This window comes from Natrix helvetica (assembly GCF_964273705.1).
Source record: "Natrix helvetica genome assembly, chromosome: Z".
Taxonomy (NCBI): Eukaryota; Metazoa; Chordata; class Lepidosauria; order Squamata; family Natricidae; genus Natrix; species Natrix helvetica.
The window spans coordinates 143151611-143177134 of record NC_138554.1 but is presented as its reverse complement, the minus strand read 5'-3'; the positions used below and the strand labels follow the sequence as shown (position 1 = coordinate 143177134).

The 25524-nt window shown below is 54.2% G+C and overlaps 2 protein-coding genes across 3 annotated transcripts in view; one reads left to right on the top strand and one right to left on the bottom strand.

Annotated features, from left to right (window-relative positions):
- The window catches only part of LOC309381561 (sushi domain-containing protein 2-like), a 24158-nt gene extending 9797 nt beyond the window's left edge, over window positions 1-14361 (top strand). Inside the window, exons 7-14 of the mRNA XM_081932717.1 lie at window positions 3017-3102; window positions 3388-3656; window positions 4147-4299; window positions 5498-5656; window positions 6593-6847; window positions 10627-10899; window positions 11541-11723; window positions 12769-14361. Coding sequence (XP_081788843.1) covers window positions 3017-3102; window positions 3388-3656; window positions 4147-4299; window positions 5498-5656; window positions 6593-6847; window positions 10627-10899; window positions 11541-11723; window positions 12769-12836 — 1446 coding nt within the window. The 3' untranslated portion in view covers window positions 12837-14361. The remainder of the gene's footprint in view (window positions 1-3016; window positions 3103-3387; window positions 3657-4146; window positions 4300-5497; window positions 5657-6592; window positions 6848-10626; window positions 10900-11540; window positions 11724-12768) is intronic.
- The window catches only part of LOC309381562 (SWI/SNF-related matrix-associated actin-dependent regulator of chromatin subfamily D member 3), a 24321-nt gene continuing 13152 nt past the window's right edge, over window positions 14356-25524 (bottom strand). Inside the window, exons 4-13 of one of the 2 annotated variants that reach the window (XM_081932718.1) lie at window positions 24639-24761; window positions 24225-24347; window positions 23950-24045; window positions 22828-22929; window positions 21003-21407; window positions 20472-20569; window positions 20094-20229; window positions 17181-17303; window positions 15952-16053; window positions 14356-15853 (exon numbers count right to left, since the gene is read on the bottom strand). In XM_081932718.1, coding sequence (XP_081788844.1) covers window positions 15800-15853; window positions 15952-16053; window positions 17181-17303; window positions 20094-20229; window positions 20472-20569; window positions 21003-21407; window positions 22828-22929; window positions 23950-24045; window positions 24225-24347; window positions 24639-24761 — 1362 coding nt within the window. In that variant the 3' untranslated portion in view covers window positions 14356-15799. The remainder of the gene's footprint in view (window positions 15854-15951; window positions 16054-17180; window positions 17304-20093; window positions 20230-20471; window positions 20570-21002; window positions 21408-22827; window positions 22930-23949; window positions 24046-24224; window positions 24348-24638; window positions 24762-25524) is intronic. The other variant, XM_081932719.1, reaches the window with a different exon arrangement.

The following is a 25524-nucleotide window of genomic DNA, read 5'->3' as shown; positions in this document are numbered from 1 at the left end:
CTAAGAGTGAATGGCGGTCCAAAAGGGCAGTGAGTGCACTAGAACTCTCCCATCTTCCCCCTCCCAATGGGGGCAAAAGGAAGGAGGATCTCTTTGACTCGTTGACCTCCTCAAGGGAAGATAAGTTTTACAGGCAAAACATCTGGGCAGCCAATGAGCTGCAGAGAGCGAGGCCTTTGGAGGGTTGGGCAGGTGGTCGCCAGCCCCCCCCCCCATTCCTCTCCTCTTCCTCAGACAGAGTCAGGACTGCCGAAAGCCCCCCCCCCAAGGTTTTTGGGACAGGAGGCGGGTTCATTTCCCTCTCCCCATTTATTCCTTTGTCATGTTTATGGAGCCTCACCCGACTGGCATGGGGGTTACCGCCTGCCCCATTCTCTCGATGAGACGGGCAGCACAGAAATCTAATCAATGCCATAAATAAAAATCCCTACCCTGCCACAGGGCAGATGCTGGCAAAGGGCACCACACCTTGGCACATGAGGAAGGAAGCTTGGCAGGGCCTCCTCCCCACCGCACTCTCCCCTGGCACCAAAGAAAATCAGCTCCAAGAAGAGAAGATGTGGGCAGGAGGCGTGTTTCGTAGATGACTAAACTGGCAGGTTTCGCAGGCTGTCAAAACTCCTTCTTTGCATGCCGGGATTTTGGGCCGAAAGGCAACGCACAGCTACCCCAGCCTGGCCCAAGGATCAAGGCACCAGGCTAGAACCTGGGAAAGCTGGGAGTTCCAGTCCCACCTTGGGCATCAAAGTTGCCAGGGGCGACCCTGGCCCAGCCACCCTCTCTGGGCCCAATCCACAGGGTTATGGAGGAGGAGGAGGAGGAGGAGGAGGAGGAGGAAGTATTAAGTGTGTCAGTTGCCTTGAGAGACTTACAAAGGTGGGATCAAAATGGAATAAACAAATAAGCTATTACTCTAAAATCATCTCCAACACTGGAAGGCAGAGCCAGGGGACCAAAGGGGAGGGGGCACCCCATATCAGCTGGGAGGGGTTGGGAGGCCCAGGGCCGATTTCTATGGATCGCTCCAGCAGGATCCGTGACCCACATCAGATGACAGTCAGCCTTAGCCTGCATAAAGTATGTATGGGGGGGGGGGAGCATTGCACTGCTCTGGTCCAGCCGAAGCCTCATCTGAAGGCCCTTCTGTGATGGGGGGGAGGCAAGTGAGGCAAGGGGACACCTGGCTGGCTCAGCATCTTCCAGGTGGTACGCTGGGCACTCCTTGGCCCGGAGCCTCCCCCACCCCCCCCACCTGGCTGCCTGCCTGCCTTGGAAAGAGAGTCAGGGTCAGGGTAGGCAAGGATTAGGGTGGCCATCCCTGGCAGAAGGACTGGGCAATGCCACTTCTCAAACTGCTCCCCCCGCCCAGCCACAGGGCAGGCCGCTCTGGAGAGGTCGCCTGAGGCAGGTTGTGCCAATTACGCCCCGGTGTGTGTGTGTGTGTGTGTGTGTGTGGAATTATCCAGGTACTCTACCCGAAGAAAGGAAGGCCCTTCCCGGGAGGGGGAGGTGGCAGCTGTGGGGTCCTTGGTAGCTCTCTGAGCTTGGTGGGTTTCTTACAGGTGTTTCATGACCCAAGAAGGGAACATCATCAGTGCTAGAAGGGAGGGGGGGTTATGGAGAGGAGGAGAGGGTTTTCTGCCGTTTCTATGTGCCAATCAAAGTTTTGGTTTGAACTTTGTCAGCTTAATCAGCCCATCCAGGGTTTTGTTCCCCTTCCTTCTGCCAGATCCAATATGGCTCAGGCCGCCCTGTTGCCGAACCTCTAAGAAAGGCAGGCGGAGGCCAACAGAACCTGATCCTCAGGTTCTGCGCCTCTTTGCCCCTCTGCTCCTCAGCTGCCCTGTTGGAGAAATGCCCTTTCCCTGCCCCGGCCTCTGGGGAGCCCTCACACACACACACACACACACACACCCCGGGCAGTTTGAAGGGCGAACGACCCGAAAGGCCTCCGAACTTCATGGACGCCCCTGGCCCTGCCCAGCGCCCCTGGGCTCCCTTCGCCAGAGCTTTGGTGCTGGTGACAGACGTTTCAAAGACTGGAAACCTAGTATGGACATTTGGTGGCCATTCATATCACAAATTGATAAAAGCACAAGAGATAAAAATACAAAATGTGAAATACAAATGTGTAAATTTATGTCCAGATGACAAGTTTTCTTTCTTTTTTTTGCTTCATGTCATAACCAGAAAAGCTTCAGTCTTTCTCGCTCTCTCCCTCCCTCCTTCTCTTTCTCTCTCTCCTTTTCTCCTCCCTCCTTCTCCCCCCTTCTTTTGGCACTCTGATAGTTTGTATGCGTTGGATAGTTTGTTTCTTGCCCCCCCCCCAAAAAAAACCAGGGTCCTTTTTTATATAAAGAAGACAAGACTACAATGATGATACACAGACGTGGGGTGTGAAAGGATTAAAAGGGAAGGAAAAGGGAATTTCAAGGTAAGAAAATAAGGAGGGGGGGGAGTAACTCCTTGACAGAAAGAAGAGTGGAGAGTATCTATCTATCTATCTATCTATCTATCTATCTATCTATCTATCTATCTATATCTATATCTATATCTATATATCTATCTATATCTATATCTATATCTATATCTATATCTATCTATCATCTATCTATCTATCTATCTATCTATCTATCTATCTATCTATCTATCATCTATCTATATATGTTGTATTTGTACTGATAAATAAATAAAGGGAGACTAGTATAGATCTATTTCGAGCTAATTAGCTCTCATCAGCTAGCCATACCCTTACTGGGATTTGAACCCGGGCTGTATATATTTTAGGCAGGAGTCTTAGCCACTAAGCCACGGGCTCACTTCCTTATCAGTTGAGCCAGGGAAATAGGTATGTATTTGTGTTACAACCCCTGGTATGCCTAAATATGGGAGGAAGGTCACTACTCCCTCTTTCTGTCCTTCGGCTTATCACAGAAGACCATGCAAGCAGAAAACCATATTTTTATTTTTAATTTTTCCAGGGATTTTGACTAAGCTCGGCCTCTTCCCATTTCAGACGGATTACGGGTGCGACATAGAGAAAGGCAGCGTCTGCACCTATCACCCCGGGGCGGTTCACTGCGTCCGGAGTGTTCAGGCCAGGTGAGGCTCTTCTGCCCTCCATCATCACCCCCACAGCCACCCGTCACTTGGGGGGGGGGGCACATACAAAAATTGAAAACAATCCACGCCCCAAAAGTATTGAAAAGGAAAGCGAAACTTCCGGCACCCGAGGCAACCTCTGGATCCGAGCCCTACGCTGGGGAAAGCCGGATCTCCGGAGCCTTCCTGGGGACAGGGAGCACCTGAGGGGCCCTGGCCGTCCTCGTCCTCCAAAGGCCTTCGGGCTTACGAGTCCTGACTGTTTCCCCATCGCTTCTCCCGCAGCCCCCGGTACGGCGCGGGGCAGCAGTGCTGCTACAGCGATTCCGGGGCCCAGGTGCTGACGGGGGACTCCATGGGGGGCAGCACCCCGGACCGAGGCCACGACTGGGGAGCCCCTCCCTACAAGAAGCCCCCCCGCATCCCAGGCTTCTCCCACTGGCTCTACGACGTCCTCAGCTTCTACTACTGCTGCCTCTGGTCCGACCGCTGCGCCGTTTATTTCAAGCACCGGCCCTCCAGCGGCTGCCAGAGATACCGGCCGCCCCGAGCCGGTAGGTTCTCTGCTTTGAGCCGCTGCTCCCTCGGGCCAGACGGAGCTCCATAGAAGCAGGTCGCCTCTCCTGGGTTGGGTCCTGGCAGCCATGAATCCCGGCACAGTCCGTTCCCTGAAGGGGGCTGGCTTGAGAGGCAGGGCAGTCCTAGAGCCACGTCCGGAGAGACAGGGATGGACGCCAGACTTTTGGGGTAAACGTAGTGCAGGCAACCCCGAAGAAAGCTGCCTATCCTATATTAGGCCGGGGAGGGGGGGCTCAAATTGGATGAGAGGGAGGACGGAAGGCATTCGGCTGACCTGAGCCTTCTCTCCACCGGTTCCCAGTGGGGGGGGATAGAGCCCGCCCAGGCATGCAGCGTTGGCCCCTAGCAAGAGAGGGTGGCGCGGGTGGGGGTGGGTTGAAGCTCCCTGAAAGGCAGAACTGCCAATGGGGAAAAGGAGGTCCCGCCCTCCTACTCTCTGCTCCGCTGTGTCTTTTTTTATGACAGCTTCGGCTTTTGGAGACCCCCACTTCATCACTTTCGACGGCCTCAATTTTACCTTCAAGGGCCTGGGAGAATATTTGGTGCTGGGATCCGAACGGACCAACTTGAGCATCCAAGGGAGAACGCATCGGGCTCAGCTGCTGAACGGAGAGCCAGGTGCAAAGCTCCCCCTTGGCTTTTGCCCCCCCTCACCCTCTGGAGGATTCATGGGGGGGGGGGTCATAGCTCAATGGCTGCATGAAACTATCAGCAGCCCTGGACTGCAAATGAGCAACCGGGGGGGGGCGCTCGTGTCCGTGTTCTGCCCCCCCATTGAGGCGGATGTTCTAATGGCTCTAATTGGGATGGTTCCCTGGCTTCCCCTCCCCCCCCACAGCAAGACCTGCCAGGGGGGCCAAGAACCCCAACCACTCTCCCTTAGCTGATGGAGCAAGTCAAAGGGGTTTTAACCTCCAGTCAAGGGCTTCCCTCACAACAGGCGTGGGAGGGGGAGCACATCCTCTATGGTCCGGCAAAGTCCGGCCAGCCTCAGGAGGGGAGGGGGGAAGGAGAAATCTAGGACAAATGCGAGGTTTGACCTAAACCCTCAACTCCCCCCAGGGACTCTAAATTCCCACTCAAATCTATTTATCTGATCCAGGATAGGGAGGGTCTCCACTCTTTTCCTTTCTTTTCTCCTTTCCCTCCTTCCCTGTATTCCCCACTGGGATTGACATCTCTTCTCTACCAGGGAGGAGGAGCTGTTGGTGACCCATCCCACTTACACACACACACACACACACACACACACCTTAAAAAGGTCCTGAGCACCAGTTTACAATTTCCCTAAAAACTTCCTTCAAGGAGACCAGGGGGAAAGGGCTTTGGACAGAGATTTGGGGTCAGTTCCTACGCAACACTACAGGGTCCCAATCCAAAGATCAGTTCCCCCTTGCTCTCTGCCGTAGCTCAGGTGAGCTCAGAGCAGTGCTGGGGGGAGGCTGAGAGCTGGAACAGGAAGGGGCCAGGCGCTCTCAACAAATCTCCCTAGCCAAAATAGACGCTCACAGACCAACCGCTACCTTACACACACACCTCAGTGGTGTCCTCACCTCATTCAGTAGGGTGTCCCGCTAGCATCCATGGTTGCAGCTCAAAAGTTTTGAATCCCACTGCTGACACCAATTGCCACGGAATCAAAGCACAAGAACATCCAGCCCAGAGCACGGTAGTCTTTAAAATGTCTCCCGCGATAATCTTTTTGTGGCTTATCCTAAGCCAAGGGTTGGGGGTTGGGGCAAATGGGCCAGGTGAAGTCCTTGGGGGGTGTTTGGGGGACCCCCATGGATCTGTTTGTGACTGCGCTGCCTGGCAGGAGCCAAAGCCAACGTGACCGGCCTGTCAGCGATCGCCATGCGGGAGAAGGACTCGGACGTGATTGAGGTTCGCATCCGAGAAAACTCCCACGGGTTGGAGGTCCTGCTGAATCAAAAGGCCCTCAATTTTTCTGAACAAACCTGGATGGACTTAAAAGGTGAGAGGAGGAGGAGGACAGTGGTTAAGGAGGGGTGCAGTGAGAAGCCTTTTGTGTCAAGGCCACCGGCGGCCATGCGCTCGAGAGAATCACAGAATCATAGAGTTGGAAGGGACCTAAGAGGTCATCAGGTTGAGCATGATTTCCTTCTGGCATTTTTCTGGTAGGAGGGGGGCTCTGTTGAACTTTCTCAGCATGGACCCCTTTAAAAGGTGGGAGGGGTCTTCTGTTGGCAAAGAGGCCATAGGACGAGGAAGAGGAGAGACCCCCTCCTCTCTTCCCCCTCTCTCCATTTTGAGTGCCCCCTTTTGGTTTCTGCTGGCTGTCCCAGCTCTGGTCAGTCACTTGTTTCAGATGGTATAGGTTCTGTTTGAACAGGGGGCTGAACTAGAAGACCTCCAAGGTCCCTTCCTAGTCTATTCTGTTCTATACTAAATGATGACATGGAGCAGTGCCACCTGGTGGCCAGAGCAGGATTGCTCCCAGGCAAGACTTTCCTCCCTTCCACTCCATTGCCGGCCGAGGCTCAGGTGTTGTGGCGTGGAATTGGTCTCTTCCGTGGCTCAGAGTCTCCCAGGAGGACCTTATGCGGAAGCCTCCTCTTGGCCCATCAAACTGAAGGAGGGTTCTGCTCTGACTCTGAGCTGCTTTGAGCTGCAAAAGTTCATCCCTGAAATTAGGAATCGTCCGGGGGTTCCAGACGAGACCCCGAGCTCAAACCCCGGAGGGCTCCAATGGGGTCAGAGGGGCCCTGCAGAGGGAGGCCCATCCCTGTTGAGGGGGATGACCTGGAGCTTGCAAGGCCTCCAACTTCAGAGGGAGGGGGCGGGAGGAGGGGTGTCTTGGACCCCCCCCCCCATGGGGAGCAGCCCTGCATTCTTGCCAGTCCCTTTGGCCTTGTGATTGCCGGGCTCTCTCCATGTCTCCACCTCCCAGGCCTCTTCCTCTACAGCAGCCCGGGGCACAACGTCACAGTCATGTTCTCCTCCGGAGCCGGCGTGGAAGTCGGTGGCCATGGAGGGAAGGTGCTGAGCTTGACCGCTCTGCTGCCGGAGACCTTCCAGGGCCAGACAGAAGGTCTCTTTGGGCTGATGAATGGCGGGCCACAGGACGACCTGACCCTTCCCAATGGAACAGCCCTGAGTGTTGCCAGCAGTGGCCCCTGGGAGCACTTCGCCTTCGGAGCAGACTGTGAGTATGGCCCTTGCTGGGGAGGAAGAAAAGGGGGGGAAACCACCCGGAAAGGATGGGCAGAGGTGGACTTTGGTGTGTCCCCACTCCCACCCCCAGAGGGATGCAAGACATCCAAAAGAGCCCCTGGGCACGTTTTCTGCAAAAGGAAGAGAATTTAAAACCGAATAAAAACAAAAACAACAAAAAGTAGGCAAATCATGGGCCGCTTGGAAGTAAAAGTAAAAGGATGCCTGGGGCCTCCACCAAATTTCTCAGGCCATTAAAAGAAGCAGCAGTTAAATATTATCCCAGCTGTGCTAATACGGCTCCTTCAGCTGTTTTTTTTTTTAATATAATTTTTTATTTTTGAATAAACATAAACAGACAAAACACAACAAACACCACAAAATATCTTCCATTAGAAATTGTAAAAAGTGTGTCAATTGGTTACAAAGAGCTTTCGTGTATCCCTTCCATAGTCATCACCTACAATTCATATCAAGTTATATATTTTAAATCAAATATTTATATATATTACTATCATCATACCTCAATCTTCATGTGACTATAATTGTTTTTACGTCCCTTTATATAAAATATTACAAAATTTAAAGCAAAACCACATGATGGCATTCCGTTATCTATTTTCAATATCATCCAGCAACATTGCATCTTTATAATACTTTCTAAATAAAACTTAATTATGTTTAATAACAAAGTTTTTAAACCTCCTTTCTTAATCACTGTTTACAATTTATATCCAATTTCCCTTTTATCATGTCAATACAAATATTACATTATTATCATTATCATTTATTTAACAATATCCATCATTTCTTTATTTTTGTCTTAGTTTAACTAAATTTAACTTACTCTTTTTTTTAATATTATAAGCTTTCATACATAACAGAGTTTCTAAACTTCCTTTCATGATCACCATTTAGAATTTATACCAAATTTCCTCTTATCAAACCAATACATATGTGTACATTGTTAACATTATCAATTATTTATCTAACTATATCCATTATCACCTCATTTTTAACATAATGCTCTAATTTTAACTAAATTTGACTAATATTTTGTTATTAGTTTTCATATCTCAACCTGTCTTTCCAGTAATAATCCAGTCTTATGTCTTTTGCCACTTGTGAAATTAATCTTCTGGTTATTTTCTTAATCAAATTTGTGTGGGCTTCTCTTCACAACTTGTTGCTTTTTACATATCTTGTAAAATCTCGAGACCCTCCATCAGCTTCTTTAATCACCTTATCTTTGGTTATCAGTAATGCTTTTGTCAAAGTTTCTCTCCTTGAATCCATCAATTCTTCTCTTTTTTCTTCTTCTATAGCTTGAAATTTGGGGTACAGCTCCTTTCCATCTATCTTCCCTTTCCATATTCCACTCTTTCCATCTCCAACCACACTCAGTTCACCATCAGTATTCACAATTATCTTGCCTCTTTGTTCATTCCTCCCCTGGGTTTTTTAGGACTCTAACCTCAACTTTTTCCATTTGCTGGATATCTTCAGCTCTTCATTGAATGTCACTGCATTACAATCTATATTTTCCAATCTCTTCTCAATTCTCTCTGTTGTTTCTAACAATTTTTGAATTTCAAACATAATCTGTTGTAATGTTATGGTTTCTTTTTGGAGCTGTGCCATTCTTCCAACTAGTAAACACTGCCACTCTAGTTTCAAAACCAGGTTTTGTTTTCTCTCCTGCTGCCAAAGAAGCATCCAACGAGCACCTACATAAACAACCCATGCTCTTCTCCTTATCTCTTCAGTAAACAAGCTGAAGACTTTGAAGTGCAAAGTCAAAATGATCAAAGAGAAAAAAGGGAAAGCAATATTTCCAGGACTCAACTTCCAACCTCCAAGTGGCAGTGCAACTTCTTTTCCCTCTGATATTACTACCCTCTTTATATTCCTTTTATGTCTTCTTTTATTTCAGGCTTAAAAGAAACAAAATTCTTAAATGGAGCAAAATAAAGAGGAAAAATCCCATCCAAACCAATATTATAAAACTAAAGAAAAAGATTTAATCCATAGATAAAAAAAGAAATAGAAGAAGAAAAACCAATACTTTCACTTTAAAAAGTAGGAAATATTTGCAAAACTTCCATCCATAAAAAAAGGATAACACACTGTCTAATATAGCTTAATTTCACCGCTTATTTTCTTTTCTTTGCAAGTTTAATTTAGCTTTGATTTTTTGGGGGGCAGTCTCTTTTATAACAATAAAATTTCCTCACCAGATGGACACACTTTCTCTTTCCGCTTTCCTCCCATTGCAGAGCTGTCCCAACTTCAGCAGCTTTTGGCTGTGCTTTTGTCGCCAGCAAGAAGAGTTTCTCTTGGATCAATCAGGGACTTTGCGATGTCCCTGAGATCAACAAGACGTACTCTTCCCTGTCGCCGTCTCTTCGGGACGGTTTATGTCCAAAAGGACCGTCCAGCGGCCAAAAAAATCAACTGCGATCTCGGAGCTCCGAGATTATACGTCGTACCTTTGCGACATCATCTCCTGCCTCTCAGCTCCTTCAGCTGTTAAGTCCCCTCCGTCTCAAGGAGCGACGCCTGCCCTGGCCGGTCAGAAGTCTGAGTGGGAAGGGCTGCTGCCCTTTTGCCCCACCCAGGAGAGGCTGCTGGTTGGGAGCCGTTTTAAATCACGAGATGCCCCCCCCCCCTTTGGGGCCAAGCTATCCCTTGGATGACTTCGTGGGCCCTTAACGGTTTTGTATTTTTTAATTTATATTTTTGTCTCTTTGGATATAGGTGATTTTTTGGTACATTGGTTCCTTAAGTATATAGGTTGAGCAGCTAGGAGGAAAACCTTAATTTAAAATAATAATAAAAATTAAAATTAAAAACCTTTCTGTTTCTCAAGAATACCATAGCCAAGCCAAATATACCCATTTCAAAGACTCTGAAGCGGTCATAAATATGAACCAATTGTCAAGTATCTGAATGTAAATCATGTGGTCATGGAGATGCACGCAACGGTCAGAGGTATGAAAAATTTGAATGGTCACTAAGTGAACTGTTGTAAATTGAGGAGTAGCTGTACTAGAATTATATATGGATCTTTAGTTTTGCACTAACAATATTAGAAGGAAGTGGTTGGCTTTGTGTCTATTTCACTGAGGGCCACATCAGAGTTGTGTTTGACCTCGGTTTCACTGCATTGTAATTATCTGATATGGCTGCCCATCCAACACAGGTTCTTATTAGAGGCTATGGCTCTCACCTAGGAGGGGAAGATGGCAGTAACCACCCCCATTTCTTTCTCTTAAGCCAGGGGCCTCCAGCTTGTGTGCTGCAGCCCACTACCAGGCCGTGGCCTTTTTGCAACTGTCCGTGTGAGTCTCACACGAGCATCACGGGCACTCACGGCCCTACTCGCACAAGCAACAGGTGCATAAACAACGTGTGCAAAACCATCCCCTTTCCCCTCTCCCTCCCAGTCCAGGATGCCAACCCAGACACTTCATCCACACTCATTGTGCACCCGTATCAATCATCCACTCCCAGAGACTCCTTGTTTTTAAGAAATCTATCAAGGACCCAAACAACTCACTTCAATAGGCAAACTAAAGGACGTTCTCCCTAACCCCTCACCTCACCCCTCTTGGAAAGCCACTTTGGGAGAGCAGTGAAAGCTGGTCTAGAAGCCACCCGAGGAAGCCGAGATGAGTCAGCGAGAAACTCTGTGCTATCTTGGAAGTGTCCGATCCTCCTCCTCCTCCTCCTTCAAGACTTGAAGCGACCGTTTTCCTTTCTTCTTTTCAGGGGCAATTAGGAACGAAACGTCCCTTTTCACCTACGACACCCAGGACCTCCTGGACACCTTCGTCTCTGGACCGAAGCACCACTCGTCTTTTGTCCCCCTCTTCTCTCCTCCCCAAGACACCAACCAGACCTTCATGCAGCAGGTGGCTGCCATCTGCCAAGCCGACCCCTTCTGCCGGTTCGACATCCTGACCACCGGAGACGTTGCTCTGGGAAACGCCACTCGGTCTTCCCACCAGCGCTTCAGAAAACTCCAGGAGAGCTTAGAGCCAGGTAGACCCACCCTGTCCCCCAAAATCCTCAGCAACACGGAGACTTCACCTCTGAGTCTGCTGCCTGCAGTCGGTGGCATTTTACCTCCGGCACGTCCCCAAGGGTGTTCCGGTCACTGCCCATCCAGCCTTCAGCTCAGTCCCATAGCCAGGGGACTGAGGTTTCCTGCAGCCACCAAGTGAGGGGAATTATAAGCAGCCATAGCAGCTGAGGCTGTGGGTGGTCGTTGGGGGCAGCTTTTAGCCAAGATCTTCTGCGGACAAGGAACAGCCAACCCAGATCAGATGCCAGGTGGGTGGAGTGGCCTTGGGAAGGGCACCAGTGACTCCAACACACACACACACACACCACCACCACCACCATGTGCGCTCTAGGGGAGAAAGGAAGAAAAGGGTAGGGGTCCGTCTACATGGCCCGGCTCAGCACTGCCACTCGGTCACTCCTGAAACAGCCCCATTAGAGCCCCATTCAGTCGACCCAGGGAGGCTGCCCAAGCCTCAGCGGCTCTCCCTTCGGGGGGTGGGTGGGTGGGTGGGGAGGAAAGGAGGCTTTTATCTCTAGACTTTGTATCTGCAACGTGCCCGGCCCATTGGAAGGGCCCCATCAAAAACCCTCCTGGTGTGTTCCCCCCCCCGCTCCAGTGATTTCGTGTGGCTGGCTGGCTCCCCCCTCCAATGGGGAGAAGGAAGGGACCACGTACCTAGCGGGGTCTCTGCTCCACTTCCGCTGCCATCACGGCTACAGCCTGGTGGGCTCGGTAACCAGGAGGTGCCAGGAGGATGGGACCTGGTCGGGACCCCCCAGCAGCTGTGTCCCCAACGCAGGTAGGGCCTTTTAACCATTTCATCTCCCCAGCCCATCCCCTCCCCCCCGACCCCTAAGACAGAGTCAGTGCCATGGATCTGGGCTTGCATGCTCAATCAAGGGGAGGAGGGGGGGACGGGGATAATGGGGGAGCGGGGGGTCGTGCTGGGAAAAGGGGCTGCGCAACTAAGAGAAGCTGCTAGCAGCCCTCCAGGTGTCATGTCTCCCCTCTGGCCTGACAGGGAAAGAAGCCCCATTGTGACCTTATAACGCAAGCTCCCCTCCTTGGCTAGACACCTTGCAATGGGAAGACGGGTGCCAACACAACCCTCCTTCCGAGGCCCCGGCTTCACTTCCTCTGCGAGAGAATTGGGGAGGGGGGGAAGGAAAGCAAGGCAAGCAGGGGGGTCAGGTGGGGGGGGAGGAGAGATTCCAGGAGTTCCCAAAGACTCACAAGATAAAATTCAATCTGGGGGAAGTTGGATTCACTTAAGAAAACACAAGCTTGCTTAACGGCCACTGTAAAAATGGTCGTAAAATTGGTGCTGATCACACGGTGACTCGACATACGAAAGCATCAACCTGGAAGCAAGATTCCAATCCCAGCCCTGGTCGTTAGTCAAGGATTGGCTGCAATCTGAATTTGCTTCGCTTCCTCACAGCCTCCATCTCAGTGCAGGGTTCCCCACTTACGGACGAGGTTTTTGGAGGCCGTCGAGGAAGGGCTTATGTGTCGCTCATGGGCCCAGAACCCCTCTTGGGGGTGGGAGATAAATGCCCCGACTCCCAGTTAGCAACCCCTGTATCCCCCAATGAAGGGGCCTGGTGAGACCGAGGCTGTTCGGGTCACGATGAAGCAAGGCAAGCCATCCCATCTCCATCTTGACCTAAAGGGATCTGCTAGAGTCAGTTCCCCACTTCTAGTTCCGGGCGTATGCAATACAGCAATTATGCCTTGCCATATACCTAGGGGTCATCTAGTCCAGCCTCCCCCACCCCGCTTGTTCGGTGCAGGACTCCTCTCCCGCAACTTCTCTGCTGAGGGCCTTGGCTTTTATGTCCCAGGAACCAGCCTGCCTCGCTCAGCACTTGCAATCCTGAAGGCTGCCTTCATCTTCTGGATAGTCTGGTGACCCTGCTAGGAGATGATGCCGGAAGAAGACCCTCTCCCCACTCCACACACCCCTCCCCTCATGAAGTCGACCAGAAGAATCCCTGCTTCGGATGGACCCGGCCTCCCCCTCCCAGGCAAAGGGGCTGCACATCCAGCCGGCCCTTTCGTGGGAGGGGGGGGGGGAGACCATTTCATCATTAACCAAACATGTAGATCACTCCTAGGGCAACTTTGTGCCCGGGGGCTCCCCCACAAAAGATGGCCCCAGGAGGACGAGCGGAAGGGAGCAGGTGGGCAACCGGTGCCTAGCAGGGTCTCCTCAGGAGGCAGGAGCAACCCCAGACCTGCCCCTCCTTTCTTGGGGAGGGAAGGGACGCCCGGAATGAGAGGATCCTGGCTTTCTCCCACTTCAGAGTCCCGTGTCAGGAGAGTCTTTAGATCAGGGCCCCCCAAACCCGGTCCCCAGACTCCATCCGTGGGATGCAGGCGGCACCCAAAACCAGCCCCCCTCCAGTCCATGGGAAAACCTCTTTCCACGGAACCGGTCCCTGGTGCCAAAAGGTTTGGGGCCACCTACTGCCCTAGACAGCTGGTTTCAGTCGAGCCTCATCACCGGGTCAGGGGTGAGGGCCTTCCTCCAAGACCCTTAGCTGATCACTGGTGTGCCCAGGGCAGCCCTTTCTCCCTTGGGGGTTAAAATGAAGGTCCCATCCAGAGCAGAGCAGTCCCACAACTCAAGACTTCCTGTGCAGAGGCCCCAGGTGGGTCAGGTCCCTGTCTGCAACCCACCACCACGAATCAGGCCTGAATGATTTGGTGGTGCTTCCCCTGTCCTCTGCCACTGGAGAGCCCACCCTCCGTCCTTAAAGGGGGCCCTTCCCCTTCCAGGGTTAGGACCCTCACCCAATAGCCTTCACCCACCCCACCCCACCATCCGTGGCTGTCCCAGAGGAGGAAGACCAGTGGTGAAATCTATTTTTTTTGCCCACCGGTTCTGTGGCCACGGATTGGTGGTGGTGGTGGGGTCATGTGACTGGGTGGGCGTAGCCAACTTTCCTCACTTTTTAAAGAATTGTTTTACTACTGGTTTGGACAAAAGAGGGGCCTAAGATCACATGGGTCACAGATGTGCCACGAGATTGTTGGAAGCAATCGTCCCTATCTGTTCAGCTGAACTGGGCCCAACTGGGAGGATTTCATCCCAAAGGGAGACCAAGGCCATGGCCTGGAAGCCTCTCCCAACTTCTGCCCCACTTCTTGTTGGGGTATCTGGCACTTTCTGGAAAAGAGGGTTAAGAATGGGACCCTCCCCTCACCCCACCCCGGGGACAGCCATACGCTTCCAAGACCGCCAGGAGAAAGAGGCAGCTGATGGGTTTAAGCGCCTTGAGCAAACGGGACCCCTCTTCCCTGCCCTCTGGCCAAAGCAGGGACCCTCCCAAATGCAGCCCCCTTGATTCTTCCTGCTGTCGTCATTTCTCTCCTGGCCAGGTGTGGGGAGCCAGCAGCCCAATAAAGTGGCCCTTGGACGGAAGAGATACAAAGCAGTGAGGCTCTTCTTTATTGAATGCTCTTCTACAAATCACTCGGCACCAAACGACAAAGAAACGGCAGCCACAGTGGGGAGGAACATGGGACTCGTGATTCCCACTCAGCACAGGGACCGGCAGGGCAACTGCACTGCCAATGGGAAAACCATGAGTTTAAAACGGGCACCGTGAAACAACAGCACGCTCGGTTGGTCGGTCGGTCGTTCCACGCTCTGCCAGCCAGCCAGGACGGCAGGCCCAATTCTGATCACCTGCTGGGAGGAACTGTTGGTAGCCTCCGCCTCCCTTGGCAGTCCCAGCCCCCTGGGGAGGAGGAGGCAAGGGGCGCACAAGTTGAAAAAACCTTGCCCTTTTTCAGTCGGGGGGGGAGGAGGGGGAGGAGGAGGTGGGGGGAGCAGCTTTTCCTTGCTTTTCAATGCTGCCTACCCCCACCCACCCCTCTTTTAGGGGCTTCATGGCAGACACGCTAGCGCAGACGTTGCCCCGTGTCACATTCCACGCTCTGCCAGCCAGCCAGGACGGCAGGCCCAATTCTGATCACCTGCTGGGAGGAACTGTTGGTAGCCTCCGCCTCCCTTGGCAGTGGCTAGCCTGGCGCCCCAAGGCCTGCGTGGCACAACCACTCCAAGGAGAGTCCGGGACAGCCTGCCTTCCCCTCGTGCCTCAGGAGGCGTCGCGGTGGATGGATCTGGGCAGTGGCCACCCGTGGCTGGCCAGCAGAGCTCTACAGCCGGACTCCAGCAAATCTGGTGGGAAGGATAGGCCCAATGCTCCTGCTGTGAAGGAGGTCTCTCAGCACTCGCCTGGGACCCCCTTCCTCTTCCCCGGCTTCACCACACACAAGGAGGGCTCCCCAACCAGCCGCTTGTTGTCGGAGAAGCCAGTCAAGTTTGGGAGGAAGAAGCTGCTCTTGGCCAGTCTTCCGGGGCCACGTCAGGCTTCCCCCAGTTTTGTGCGTGGTTCACTGGATTCATGCAGCCCCCAACAGGGTGCCCATCGGATCTCCTCCTACAGCTGGGCTGGTTGTTATTGCTGAGACCGAGGAATGCCTGATGCAGAAGCCTTAGCACCGAAGCACAAAAGGGCAGGCTGGCCACAGGATAGAGCTGCCGTGAGCCTCTGTGGGCCGTGGCTCCTTGCCTCCTCCCTCCGGGAAGCCCACGCACCGGTCTCCATGATGGGGATATGTGATGGGGCCGAGATCTCTCCTCGTCTTGAGGTGGAGGGTTGGAGGGAAGAGGACGGGGGGGGGGGGGCAAGGCAGACTCTAAAGCTGGTGATGCTGGTGCTGTGGTGGGACCCCCAGGCCGGTCCCGGAGCCGGTCCGTTCTCAGCGGGAGGGTCAGGTGATGGAACACAGAAAAGTCCATGCTTGATGGAATGGGGGGGGGGGGAGACAGGGAATGTGGGGGGAACCTGGGCCAGGAGACGTTTATGTGTTGCGGACCCCCAGAGACTGTTCCAACTCTTGCCGGCGCTGCTGGATCTGAAAGGGGGGGGAGAAAGCAGTGGGTTAGGCTGCAGGAGCCACTGGGACCAAAGAGAAGGGGGTTGGAGAGCCAGCCCCCTCCCCAGCTGCCTTGCCTTGCAGTAGAAGTATCTGCTCACGGCCTCCTGGGACCACGGCTGCTGGTAGAAGTCGGCCCTCCGCTCCTCTTCCGGATTCCCCACCACATCGGTCATGACCTGCCGAGTGAGATAAGCCCCCCTGTAAGCAAAGGCTAAAGGCGGCTCCCTTCTGGTCTCAGTGGAGAAAAGCCAACGGTGTGGACTCCCCCGGGGCTTCCCCCTCGGTGCTGCACATCGTTTCCCCCAAAGCTCCTGAGCAGACCTTGGGCCCCGCGGGTCTCCCTGGCACGGCACGGCTTCTTCCAAGAAAGGGGAGGCCTTGGCAACCTCAAACCACAGCCAACTAGATGGCAGGCGCCCTCCGTTCATGGCGAGGCTTGAACCGATTGGGTGAGAGGAGGTGGGCTTTCCAAGCGGGGTTTCAAACGGGGCCTGGGTGGCCTTAGGGGAGACATGCAGCTCGCTGAGATGCACGGAAGGTATTTCAGTGGCAAAATCTTCCCAAGTTCTGTCTGCCTTTGCTTGCCTACGAATTCATATGCCGGAAGGTCAAAGAAGGGAGGGGCTTGTGGAGGTGGTCACCAAGAGCAGCAACGTTCAAATCTTTGATATGGTTAAGCAGGCACTGGCGCATCTATCGTGTTTCCCTGAAAATAAGACCCTTCTATGTCTTTTGCCACCAAAAAAAGGCACCGGGTCTAGTTTTCAGGGGGTGTGTGTCCTCCACTGACTCACCTCACTCGCACGCATAGCCCCTGGCCTTTTTTTTACTGTCAGAAGCCTCCAAGGGCAACGACTGCAGCCGGCCAGGCTTCCCCGAAGGCCTCTGTAGCCCATAACAGTGCTCTGGATTGTGGGGGTGGGGTGGGGGGGTGAGGTCTGGCTGCAACTGTCCGAAGGTAGGGCAGCTCCACCCCCCCATCACCACCCTAGCTTCATTTTTACCCATGCACCCTGGAGTGGATGGGGTCTTAATCAGGGCTTTTTATATTGGGCAGACGTGTAAAATCAAGCTAGGACTTACTTTCGGGTCGTATTTTTGGGGAAGCACGGTAAAGTCCCATGCTTGTCCCACCTCACCCTCCGGATGTGGAAGGGCAAAGCCCCCTCCTCCCGTCCTCATGCTACCCCAAGAGCAAAGGAAGAAGGAAAAGGGGTCTCTGCAGAGGTCCGACCGCAGCCCCAGGGGCCGGCTCTCACGGTCCCATCCCTGCTTGGACCCTCAAACGCCCAGAGCCACCAACCTTGAGATCCCTGCTTTGGGAGCGGAGGAGGTCCTGGATGTAGCCCTTGGGGTCTTTGGAGAAGCTCAGCATGAAGTCCCGCTGTATCTTTAGCTGGTTGATGGACTCGATGGTCTCGTGGATCTGAAGGAAGGGAGGAAGCAGAGATCCCTTTCTCAGCCGACCGGAAGCATCCTCCTCGGCTTCTCAGTTTCCCCAAGAAAGTGGCCGGCCTGAGCAGAGGGAGCAGCCCAGCGCTGGAGAAAAGAGTCAGGGTGCCTCTTGGGAGACACCAGGATCAGCGCTCCCATCTCTGCACAGTGGGGGCCGGTCAGGGATGTCTTAGGCCAAGGGGAAACTGCTGGCACTTCATTGAGATGAAAAATATTCATGAAAAGTAGGGCTTCCCCCCCTGGTCGGGCAAAATCTCTGGGCAGGCCCCAAAAAGGCCAGGTGCAAAGCTTCCCCTCAACCTACCACTGCCCTGCCACCCCCCACCCCACCCCCACCCCACCCCCGGAAGCAGCTGCTCGGATACAAATGCTCCAAAGGGAGAATGATGGCCCAGGTGGGCCAGATGAAGGGGCGCCTTGATTTGTTTCTGTGCTCTTAGGGATATGGCAGACCCTCCTACAAGATTTGTAGGAGGGTCTGCCAAGGAGGGGGACATAACTAAGGCAGAATATCAGCAAATAGCCCGAGCCTGTAAAGATGAAGTGAGGAAAGCTAAGGCTCACAATGAAGAAAGGCTTGCCACAAAAGTAAAAATTAACAAAAAAAGCTTCTTCCAACATGTTAAAAACAAGAAAAAAGTTAAGGAAACAATTGGTCCATTGCTAGGAGAAAGTGGCAAGAAGGTGACAAGCAACAGGGAGAAAGCAGAACTATTTAACTCATGTTTTGCATCTGTCTTTACACAAAGGGATAAAACAGTCCAACCTATCAAAAGCAGCACCACAAAATTAGGAACACAAATTGAAATAGGGAAGAAAATGGTAAGTGAGCACCTGTCTACCCTAGATGAGTTCAAATCACCAGGACCGGATGGATTACACCCCAGAGTTCTGAAGGAACTAGCAGACGAGATCTCAGAACCACTGAATTATATCTTTCAGAGATCCTGGAACACCGGGGAACTACCAGAGGACTGGAAAAGAGCTGATGTGGTTCCCATCTTCAAAAAAGGGAAAAAATTAGATCCAGGAAACTACAGACCTATCAGCCTAACCTCAATACCAGGAAAGATTCTGGAAAAAATAATCAAGCAACGAATTTGCGAACACCTAGAAGCAAACAAAGTAATAGCCAAAAGCCAACATGGATTTGTCAAAAACAGATCATGCCAGACTAATCTTATTGCATTCTTTGATAATGTGACAAAATTAGTGGACCAGAGGAATGTCGTTGATATAGTTTACTTGGACTTCAGTAAGGCTTTTGATAAGGTAGACCATAACCTACTACTAGATAAAGTAGAAGAATGTGGGTTAGACAGCATCACCACCAGATGGATTGGTAACTGGCTGACCAACCGCACTCAACGTGTAGTTCTCAATGGAACTGCATCTACATGGAGGGAAGTATGCAGTGGAGTACCCCAAGGCTCTGTTTTAGGCCCAGTACTCTTCAACATCTTCATCAATGATTTGGATGAGGGAATAAATGGGGAACTCATCAAATTTGCAGATGATACCAAGCTGGCAGGAATAGCCAACACTCCAGAAGATAGGCTTAAGATACAGAAGGATCTTGACAAACTTGAACATTGGGCACTATCTAATAAAATGAAATTCAATGGTGAAAAGAGTAAGGTTCTACATTTAGGCAACAAAAACGGAATGCACAGGTACAGTATAGGTGATACCATACTCAGTAGTAGTAACTGTGAAAGGGATCTTGGAGTCCTAGTGGACAACCATTTAAATAGGAGCCAGCAGTGTGCAGCAGCTGCCAAAAAAGCCAACACAGTTCTAGGCTGCATCAACAGAGGGATAGAATCAAGATCACGTGAAGTGTTAATACCACTTTATAATGCCTTGGTAAGGCCACACTTGGAATACTGCATTCAGTTCTGGTCGCCACGATGTAAAAAAGATGTGGAGACTCTAGAAAGAGTGCAGAGAAGAGCAACAAAGATGATTAGGGGACTGGAGACTAAAACATATGAAGAACGGTTGCAGGAACTGGGTATGTTTAGCTTAAGAGAAAGAAGGACTAGGGGAGACATGATAGCATTATTCCAATATCTCAGAGGTTGCCACAAAGAAGAGGGAGTCAAACTATTCTCCAAAGCACCTGAGGGTAGAACAAGAAGCAATGGGTGGAAACTAATCAAGGAGAGAAGCAATTTAGAACTGAGGAGGAATTTCCTGACAGTGAGAACAATTAATCAGTGGAACAGCTTGCCTCCAGAAGTTGTGAATGCCCCAACACTGGAAGTCTTTAAGAAGATGTTGGATAGCTATTTGTCTGGAACGGTATAGGGTTTCCTGCCTGGGCAGGGGGTTGGACTAGAAGACCTCCAAGGTCCCTTCCAACTCTACTATTGTATTATTGTATTATTATTTGTCCTCAGATTGTGGCCACACAGTTGCCTTCTTTGGGGTGTCCCCCCTCCCCCCCCCCCACTGTGGGTGGTGGTGGTGAAAATGCTGCCTTAGAAACTAGGAGGCTCTAGTCCCACCCGAGGCACCAAAGCCGGCTGGGTGACTTTGTGCCAGTCCCTCCCTCTCAGCCTCTACCCACCTCACTGTCATTGTGGGAGACATGGGAGGAGGAGGAAGGCGCATTAGGTATATTGGCGGCCTTGAGGGATTCATAAGATCATAAGGGCTCAATAGAAACCTAGCCTAATATAGTTTCATATGCCAGACATCGCTGGCCCTTCTCGGCATCCCTTTGTCCCCAGCCAGCCCGGGGGGCCCCCAGCGCCACCTTGTTGTCCAGGGTGGTGATCTCCTGCTGGTTGGCGGTGGAGAGCAGGAAGCTGCTCATCTGCCCTTTCAGGGGGTCTTCCACCTCCACGTCAATGTCATAGCAGGCCGTCTTCTTCTGGTCGTTGGGGTCCACGCTGAGGGAGGGAGGGAGCCCAAAGCATCAGCCCCTGTCCTGGGGAGCCTCCCTCCCTCCCTCCAGTACCCCCTGGCAGAGCAGGGGCTCTTCGGTCCCCACCACAGCCTCCCCTCCTGCCTTGCTCAGCTTACCTGGGGAGAGGGGGTGGGGGGAAACATCACCGGGGGGGAGGGGGTACCCGCTTTCTTTCGGGGGGGGTGGCGGCGTTTAGGGCTGCCCTCGCCCAGCAAAGGTGCTGACCTGATGATGTGGTTGATCACGATGGGATCTGGGGGCAGCAGCAAGTTGGTCAGCCTCTGCGGGATCTCGGAGAACTTGAGGCGGGAGCAGTCAAAGATCTGGAAGGGCAAACAGGCTAGAACGTCGGCGGCGGCGTTCACCCCAAGAAGTGGGGGGAGGGGGCATCGGTTCCAGCCCCCCAGAAGGCCCACCCTCGCTCAGCACCAGCTGCAGGGGCCTCACTGGGCATCGTCGGTGGGCAAGTCAGATGGGCCAAGCAGGCAGGGCCAGAAATCCCTAGAAGGCAGAAGGGGTGAGACCGGGCCCAGGAGGGCGGCTGGCCTCTGCTTCTCACCCTCCTCACATTTCTCTGAGCTTTCAGGGTAGCCTTGCCAGAGTTACTCCCTCCTCTGCCAGCTCTGACGGGAAGTGCCCGTGGGGTCCGGTTGCCCAGAGTGCCTGGCTCCAGAGCTATTGTGGACTGGTCCGTGGGGAGGGGGGGGGTAAGGGTTATGCCACCATCCCCAAATCGTGCCCCCATTTCTCGCTGACCTGCTGGAAGTACTTGTCGCAGTTGATGTACTCCTTGTCGTGGGAGTCCTGCAGCTTGTTGGTCTTGATGTACTGCCAGAGGGCCTGGATGATGGCCGAGCGGGTCTGGGTGTGGATGCCCAGCAGGCGGGCCAGGCGAGGGTCCAGCTTGAACTGGGGAGGCTGCGGACAGAGAGCCGACCCCAAGGGTCCCCTTGGGCAACTGAGGGTCTCCTTGAACTCCAGGAGGCCGGAGGGCTTTGGGGCAACGGGCCCCCCTCCGGCCGGCCCATCCAGCAGGGCCAGCCTCTCTCGCCGGTCTTCCCAACGGGGACCCCGGGACCCCTCAGCCCCAACGGCCCGTCGGCACTCGCTCCCGGCCTTCCTCGCGGTGGCTTTCCTGGATCTGCTCAGGGCTTCCACGTACTTGTTGCGACAAATAAAACCGGGTGTTATTACAAAGAAAGTCCTTTGGCATTCTGGTCTGGCTGCAAAGGGCCCTCCAGGAATCCCGCCCCCTCCCATTGTAGGCAGCAATGATTTATTGGCTTTTTCATTGATTATATTCAGGACCGCGAGATGGGCAGCATATAAATGGGATAAATATATAAACAAATGCTGTGTCAGAGGTTGCAGCCGCCTATGTGTCTGTTGTAATTCTGGACAGCATGGAAAGTTACAACCACTCGTTAAAAGACATCAAGCTGCAAACGCTAGCTGCAAACACACACACACACACCACTAACAAACTCACAAAAAGACCAGGTTCAGCCCGCCTGCCTTCCCAGGCCTGGGGGGTGGCGGAGCAGACAGCCTTGCATGACTCCCCAGCCCACCAGTAACCGTACTGGGGTCTCCTTCGTCTTGGGGAGAGTATGCCCCAGAGGGACCGCCTGCTTCCTGGTCCTGGGAGGGGGCACTGCTGGTTCGGGAGCAACAGGGACCCCCCACCCCTGCTGTGTCTACTGGTGGAAACCGCCAGAGGAAACCACCTGAGCGGGAAGGGGCTTCCCAGGGGGGCAACTTTGAATTGTCTCCAGAAGCCCAGCTGCTCCCAAAGGGCACAACTGGCGCACAAGACGCACTTGTGCAAAAGGTCCTCGTGGCTACGGCTGCCCAGGCTCTCCAGACAAGGGCTTTGAATTCAGGGAGGGGGTCTCACATCGCTTTTCTGCTGGGGGCTGGGCACCAAGAAAGACCCTCGACAGGCTGCGGCAGAGAGCGCTCACGAAGAGCTTGCCCAGTGGCTTTATTGGAGGGGGGGAGGAGGAGAACGGAGGGCCCACCCAAAGGAGGAGTCTGCCCGCCCTTGCCACTCACGGCAGGAGGGGGGGGTCTTCCGTGAACCAGGGCTCCCAGGCCTGAATCCAGACTGGGGGGAGGGGGGGAGACCGGCTGAAGGACGTCTTCTGGGGCTCTATGAATCAGCAGTAGGCGCCCCTCTCCACAGCCTTCCCTAAAAAGGTTGGGTATCTTGCACTGCCCACTCCCGGAGCCCACCCACCTCTGCCAAACGGGGTCTGGAGACACTCCCCTTGCCAGGCACCACCCAGCTCAGTTCCCCGGCTGCTCTCTGGTGAATACAGGATTAGAGGCAGGAATCCGGAGTCAAGGCTGCAGGGACGCCCGGCCCTTCCTCTCCCCCGTGCGCCCGGGGAAGGCTTGGCTTTTGGGAGAGGGAGGGCACCACAGTAGACGAGAGCAGAGACGTTCGGCTGGCATGGAGCTCGGCTGCAGTCAGGGTCACCACAAACTCCCCCATATTCCCCCCCCGAAAAAACAAACAAACTCAGCGCCCCCAAAAGCCCAGCCCCAGAGCCCCCTGCTCCCAAAGCCCCCTCCCCACCTGGTAATCCAGCATGAGCAGCAGGGTGCAGCGCACGCTGACGTCTCCCGGCCTCTTCACCTGGAAGCCGTCCGTCTCCTGGGTGGTGGGAGTCCGGTGCCACTGCCAGAAGAGGCGAGAGGGCAGCTCTGAGAGCAGAACCCCCCAAACTTTCCCGGTTGGCGGGGGGCCCGGGGAGGTGGGAAAGAGGGGTGACTTTTCAGGAGGGGCAGGCGCAGGTACGTGTGTGCCTGTCCTCTGGCCACCCACGGACATTGGCCTGGGACACCCAGACGCCCGGGCAAAGGCCTCCTTCCTCCCTCGGGAGCTTCTGCCAAGGAAGCCCCTGTCTGCACAGAGGGCACCTATTATCCCAGGCACGTGACCCCCGCCCCCCGGCCCCACCATCCTCCTCCTGCAGCACGGAGGTTGGCCTGCATAAGCCTCCCCCACCTCCTGCCCCCCCCACCTCTAAAACAGATGACTCCTCCTCGACCCCTCACCTCACCCACCAATACTGAACCGCACAGGGTCCTCCAAAGCCCCAGCATCCCCCACCCACTCATGCATCCTGGGCATCCGGAGGGCCCCTTCTCTGCAGCCTGGGGTGCCTCCCCTTCCCCTGTGTCCGTGACGACCCTGGCCAGCCACTTCTCCTGCTTTCTGCTGGGCGTTTGCCCCTGGCAGAGGGTCCTTATGAGGAGGGGCCCTCTCCTCCTCCTCCTCTTGGTCTTCCCTTGTGCCAGAGCAACCGAAGCTTTTGGGGGGGGGGGGGATTACAAAGGAAGGCTGTTTGGGCATAAAAGAAAAGGGGGGGGTCGCCGTACATTTAGGAAGATGGCAAGCGGGAGGAGCTTGCCTGCAACAGAGGGTCTGAGAAAGGCAGGAGGAGTCTGGGGGGGGGGGGCGGCACCGGAGTTGCAACAGGCAGACCCAGAGCAGGCCAGGCGTCTCTTCGGGGTGTCTCAGGGAAGGGGGGGCAACAGAGTAACTGACCCACAAAGGGATGAACTAATGAAAGGGCAGACTTCTCTCCCCCACAGTCGGCCTCCACTGAATTCCCCCCCCCAGCCCAAGAAACGCACAGCAGGCCGAGGAAGGAGCCCCCCTGTTTCTTCCTGGGGGGAGAGGCAAGCCAGTTACCTCCACCAGGTGATTGTCTGGTCCGTAGAGGTCCTTGTCCAGTTCAATGACCAAACTCTTGAAGAAAGAGGAAAACTTCCGCTTCTGTTTGCTGAGCTGGGGGGAGGGAGAGGGGGGGGAAAGAGTCCCATCAGCAGGCAAGGGACCCCCATGGCCTCGGCTCCTTCCCCTCCCGGCTGCCCCACAGCCAGCCGGCCTTCACGGTTGCACCTGGCACCTTTGGGGAGCCCCGGCCTCTGTCACCCATCACCCTCCCCCCCCCGGCTCTGTCTTACGTCGTCCAGCAGCTTCCCCTCCACCCGCAGCTCCCAGGAGGCGATGCTGCCGTCCGAGTCGTCAGCGTCCGACTTGGCTGGGTTGAAGGTGTTGGAGATGTAGAGGCGCAGCTTCCGTTTTTGCTGTGGGCCGAGAGAGACCCCAGTCAGGGCCCACTGGGAGCCCCCTCACCCACCCACCCGAGGGTCACTTGCTTCCAGGGTCTTCCCAGGCTGCCTCGGGGCCCCGGGGCCCAGTCTCCCCCGACGGAAGGCTGTAGCGAGGGACGCCGAGTGACCATCCCCACAAACTCTGGCATTGAGCGGCCCTTAGCAGGGTTAGAAGCCCAGGGGGGCTTCTAGAAAGAGGGAGGAGTGTGGGGGATGCAGCTCATCCCCCCCCCCAATCCAGGGGAGGCCTCCGTCCGCTCCCACCTTCATGGGCCTCTTCAGGGCCTCCTGGATGTCCACCCGCTTCCGCATGATGGTCTGGTCCAGCTTCCGCTCAAAGGCCAGCAGGTCCATGTAGGCCTGAGACTCGGGCACCAGCTCTCGGATCTGGGGGAGGCAGAGAGTGGCTGCCACACTGGAGGGGAGGGGAAGGACAACTCCCCCCCCCTCGTTTGGAGAAGTCCCCATCTCAGATTTGCTGGAAAGGGACTCCCCCCCCTCCCCCGAAGGAGGTTTGCTCCTACCGTGGCAAAGGGGGGGACCCACAGCCGAGTTCCCTGGAGGGGGTGCTGGGGGAGGTGGGTACCCCAAAGAAGGCCAAGGGCTCCCGCCAGGCACCACAGGGCCGCAGGAAGCATTTGGGGCCAGCAGCTCTGCGTTCCCCACCCAGAGAGGTCCAGGCTTTTGTCTTGCTGACCTCCCCAGACCCCATTAGCAGCAGGGCAAGGCCCCTCCAGCAGCCGCAGGTCTCCTGCCCACCCCACAGAGGTGGCATTTTTGCACAGGGCCTCCCCAACCCCAAAGCTGCCTCCATGCCCAGCAGGGCCCTTCCTTCCTCTGCCGGAAGGAAAGCGGTGGCCCTGGGGGGGACCACAACCCCTCCTCTCCCCCCCCCCCACAAGGAAGGCTGCTACGCTGGTGGGAACCCCGACAGCTGCCTTATCCCAGCTACGCCCAGGTGGCTGGGGAGGCAAGAGGAAAATGTCAGCCTCAGCCCAGCTCCTCCTCCTCCCCCTCCCCAAACCCCACTTCCGTCTAGCACTGATAATGTTACCTAGTTTGGTAATGAAATGTTTGCAACAAAACAACCTAAGATCAGGTAACACCGAGTTACCTACAGTCCTCCCCCCTCCCTCCCCCCTTGCTCCCC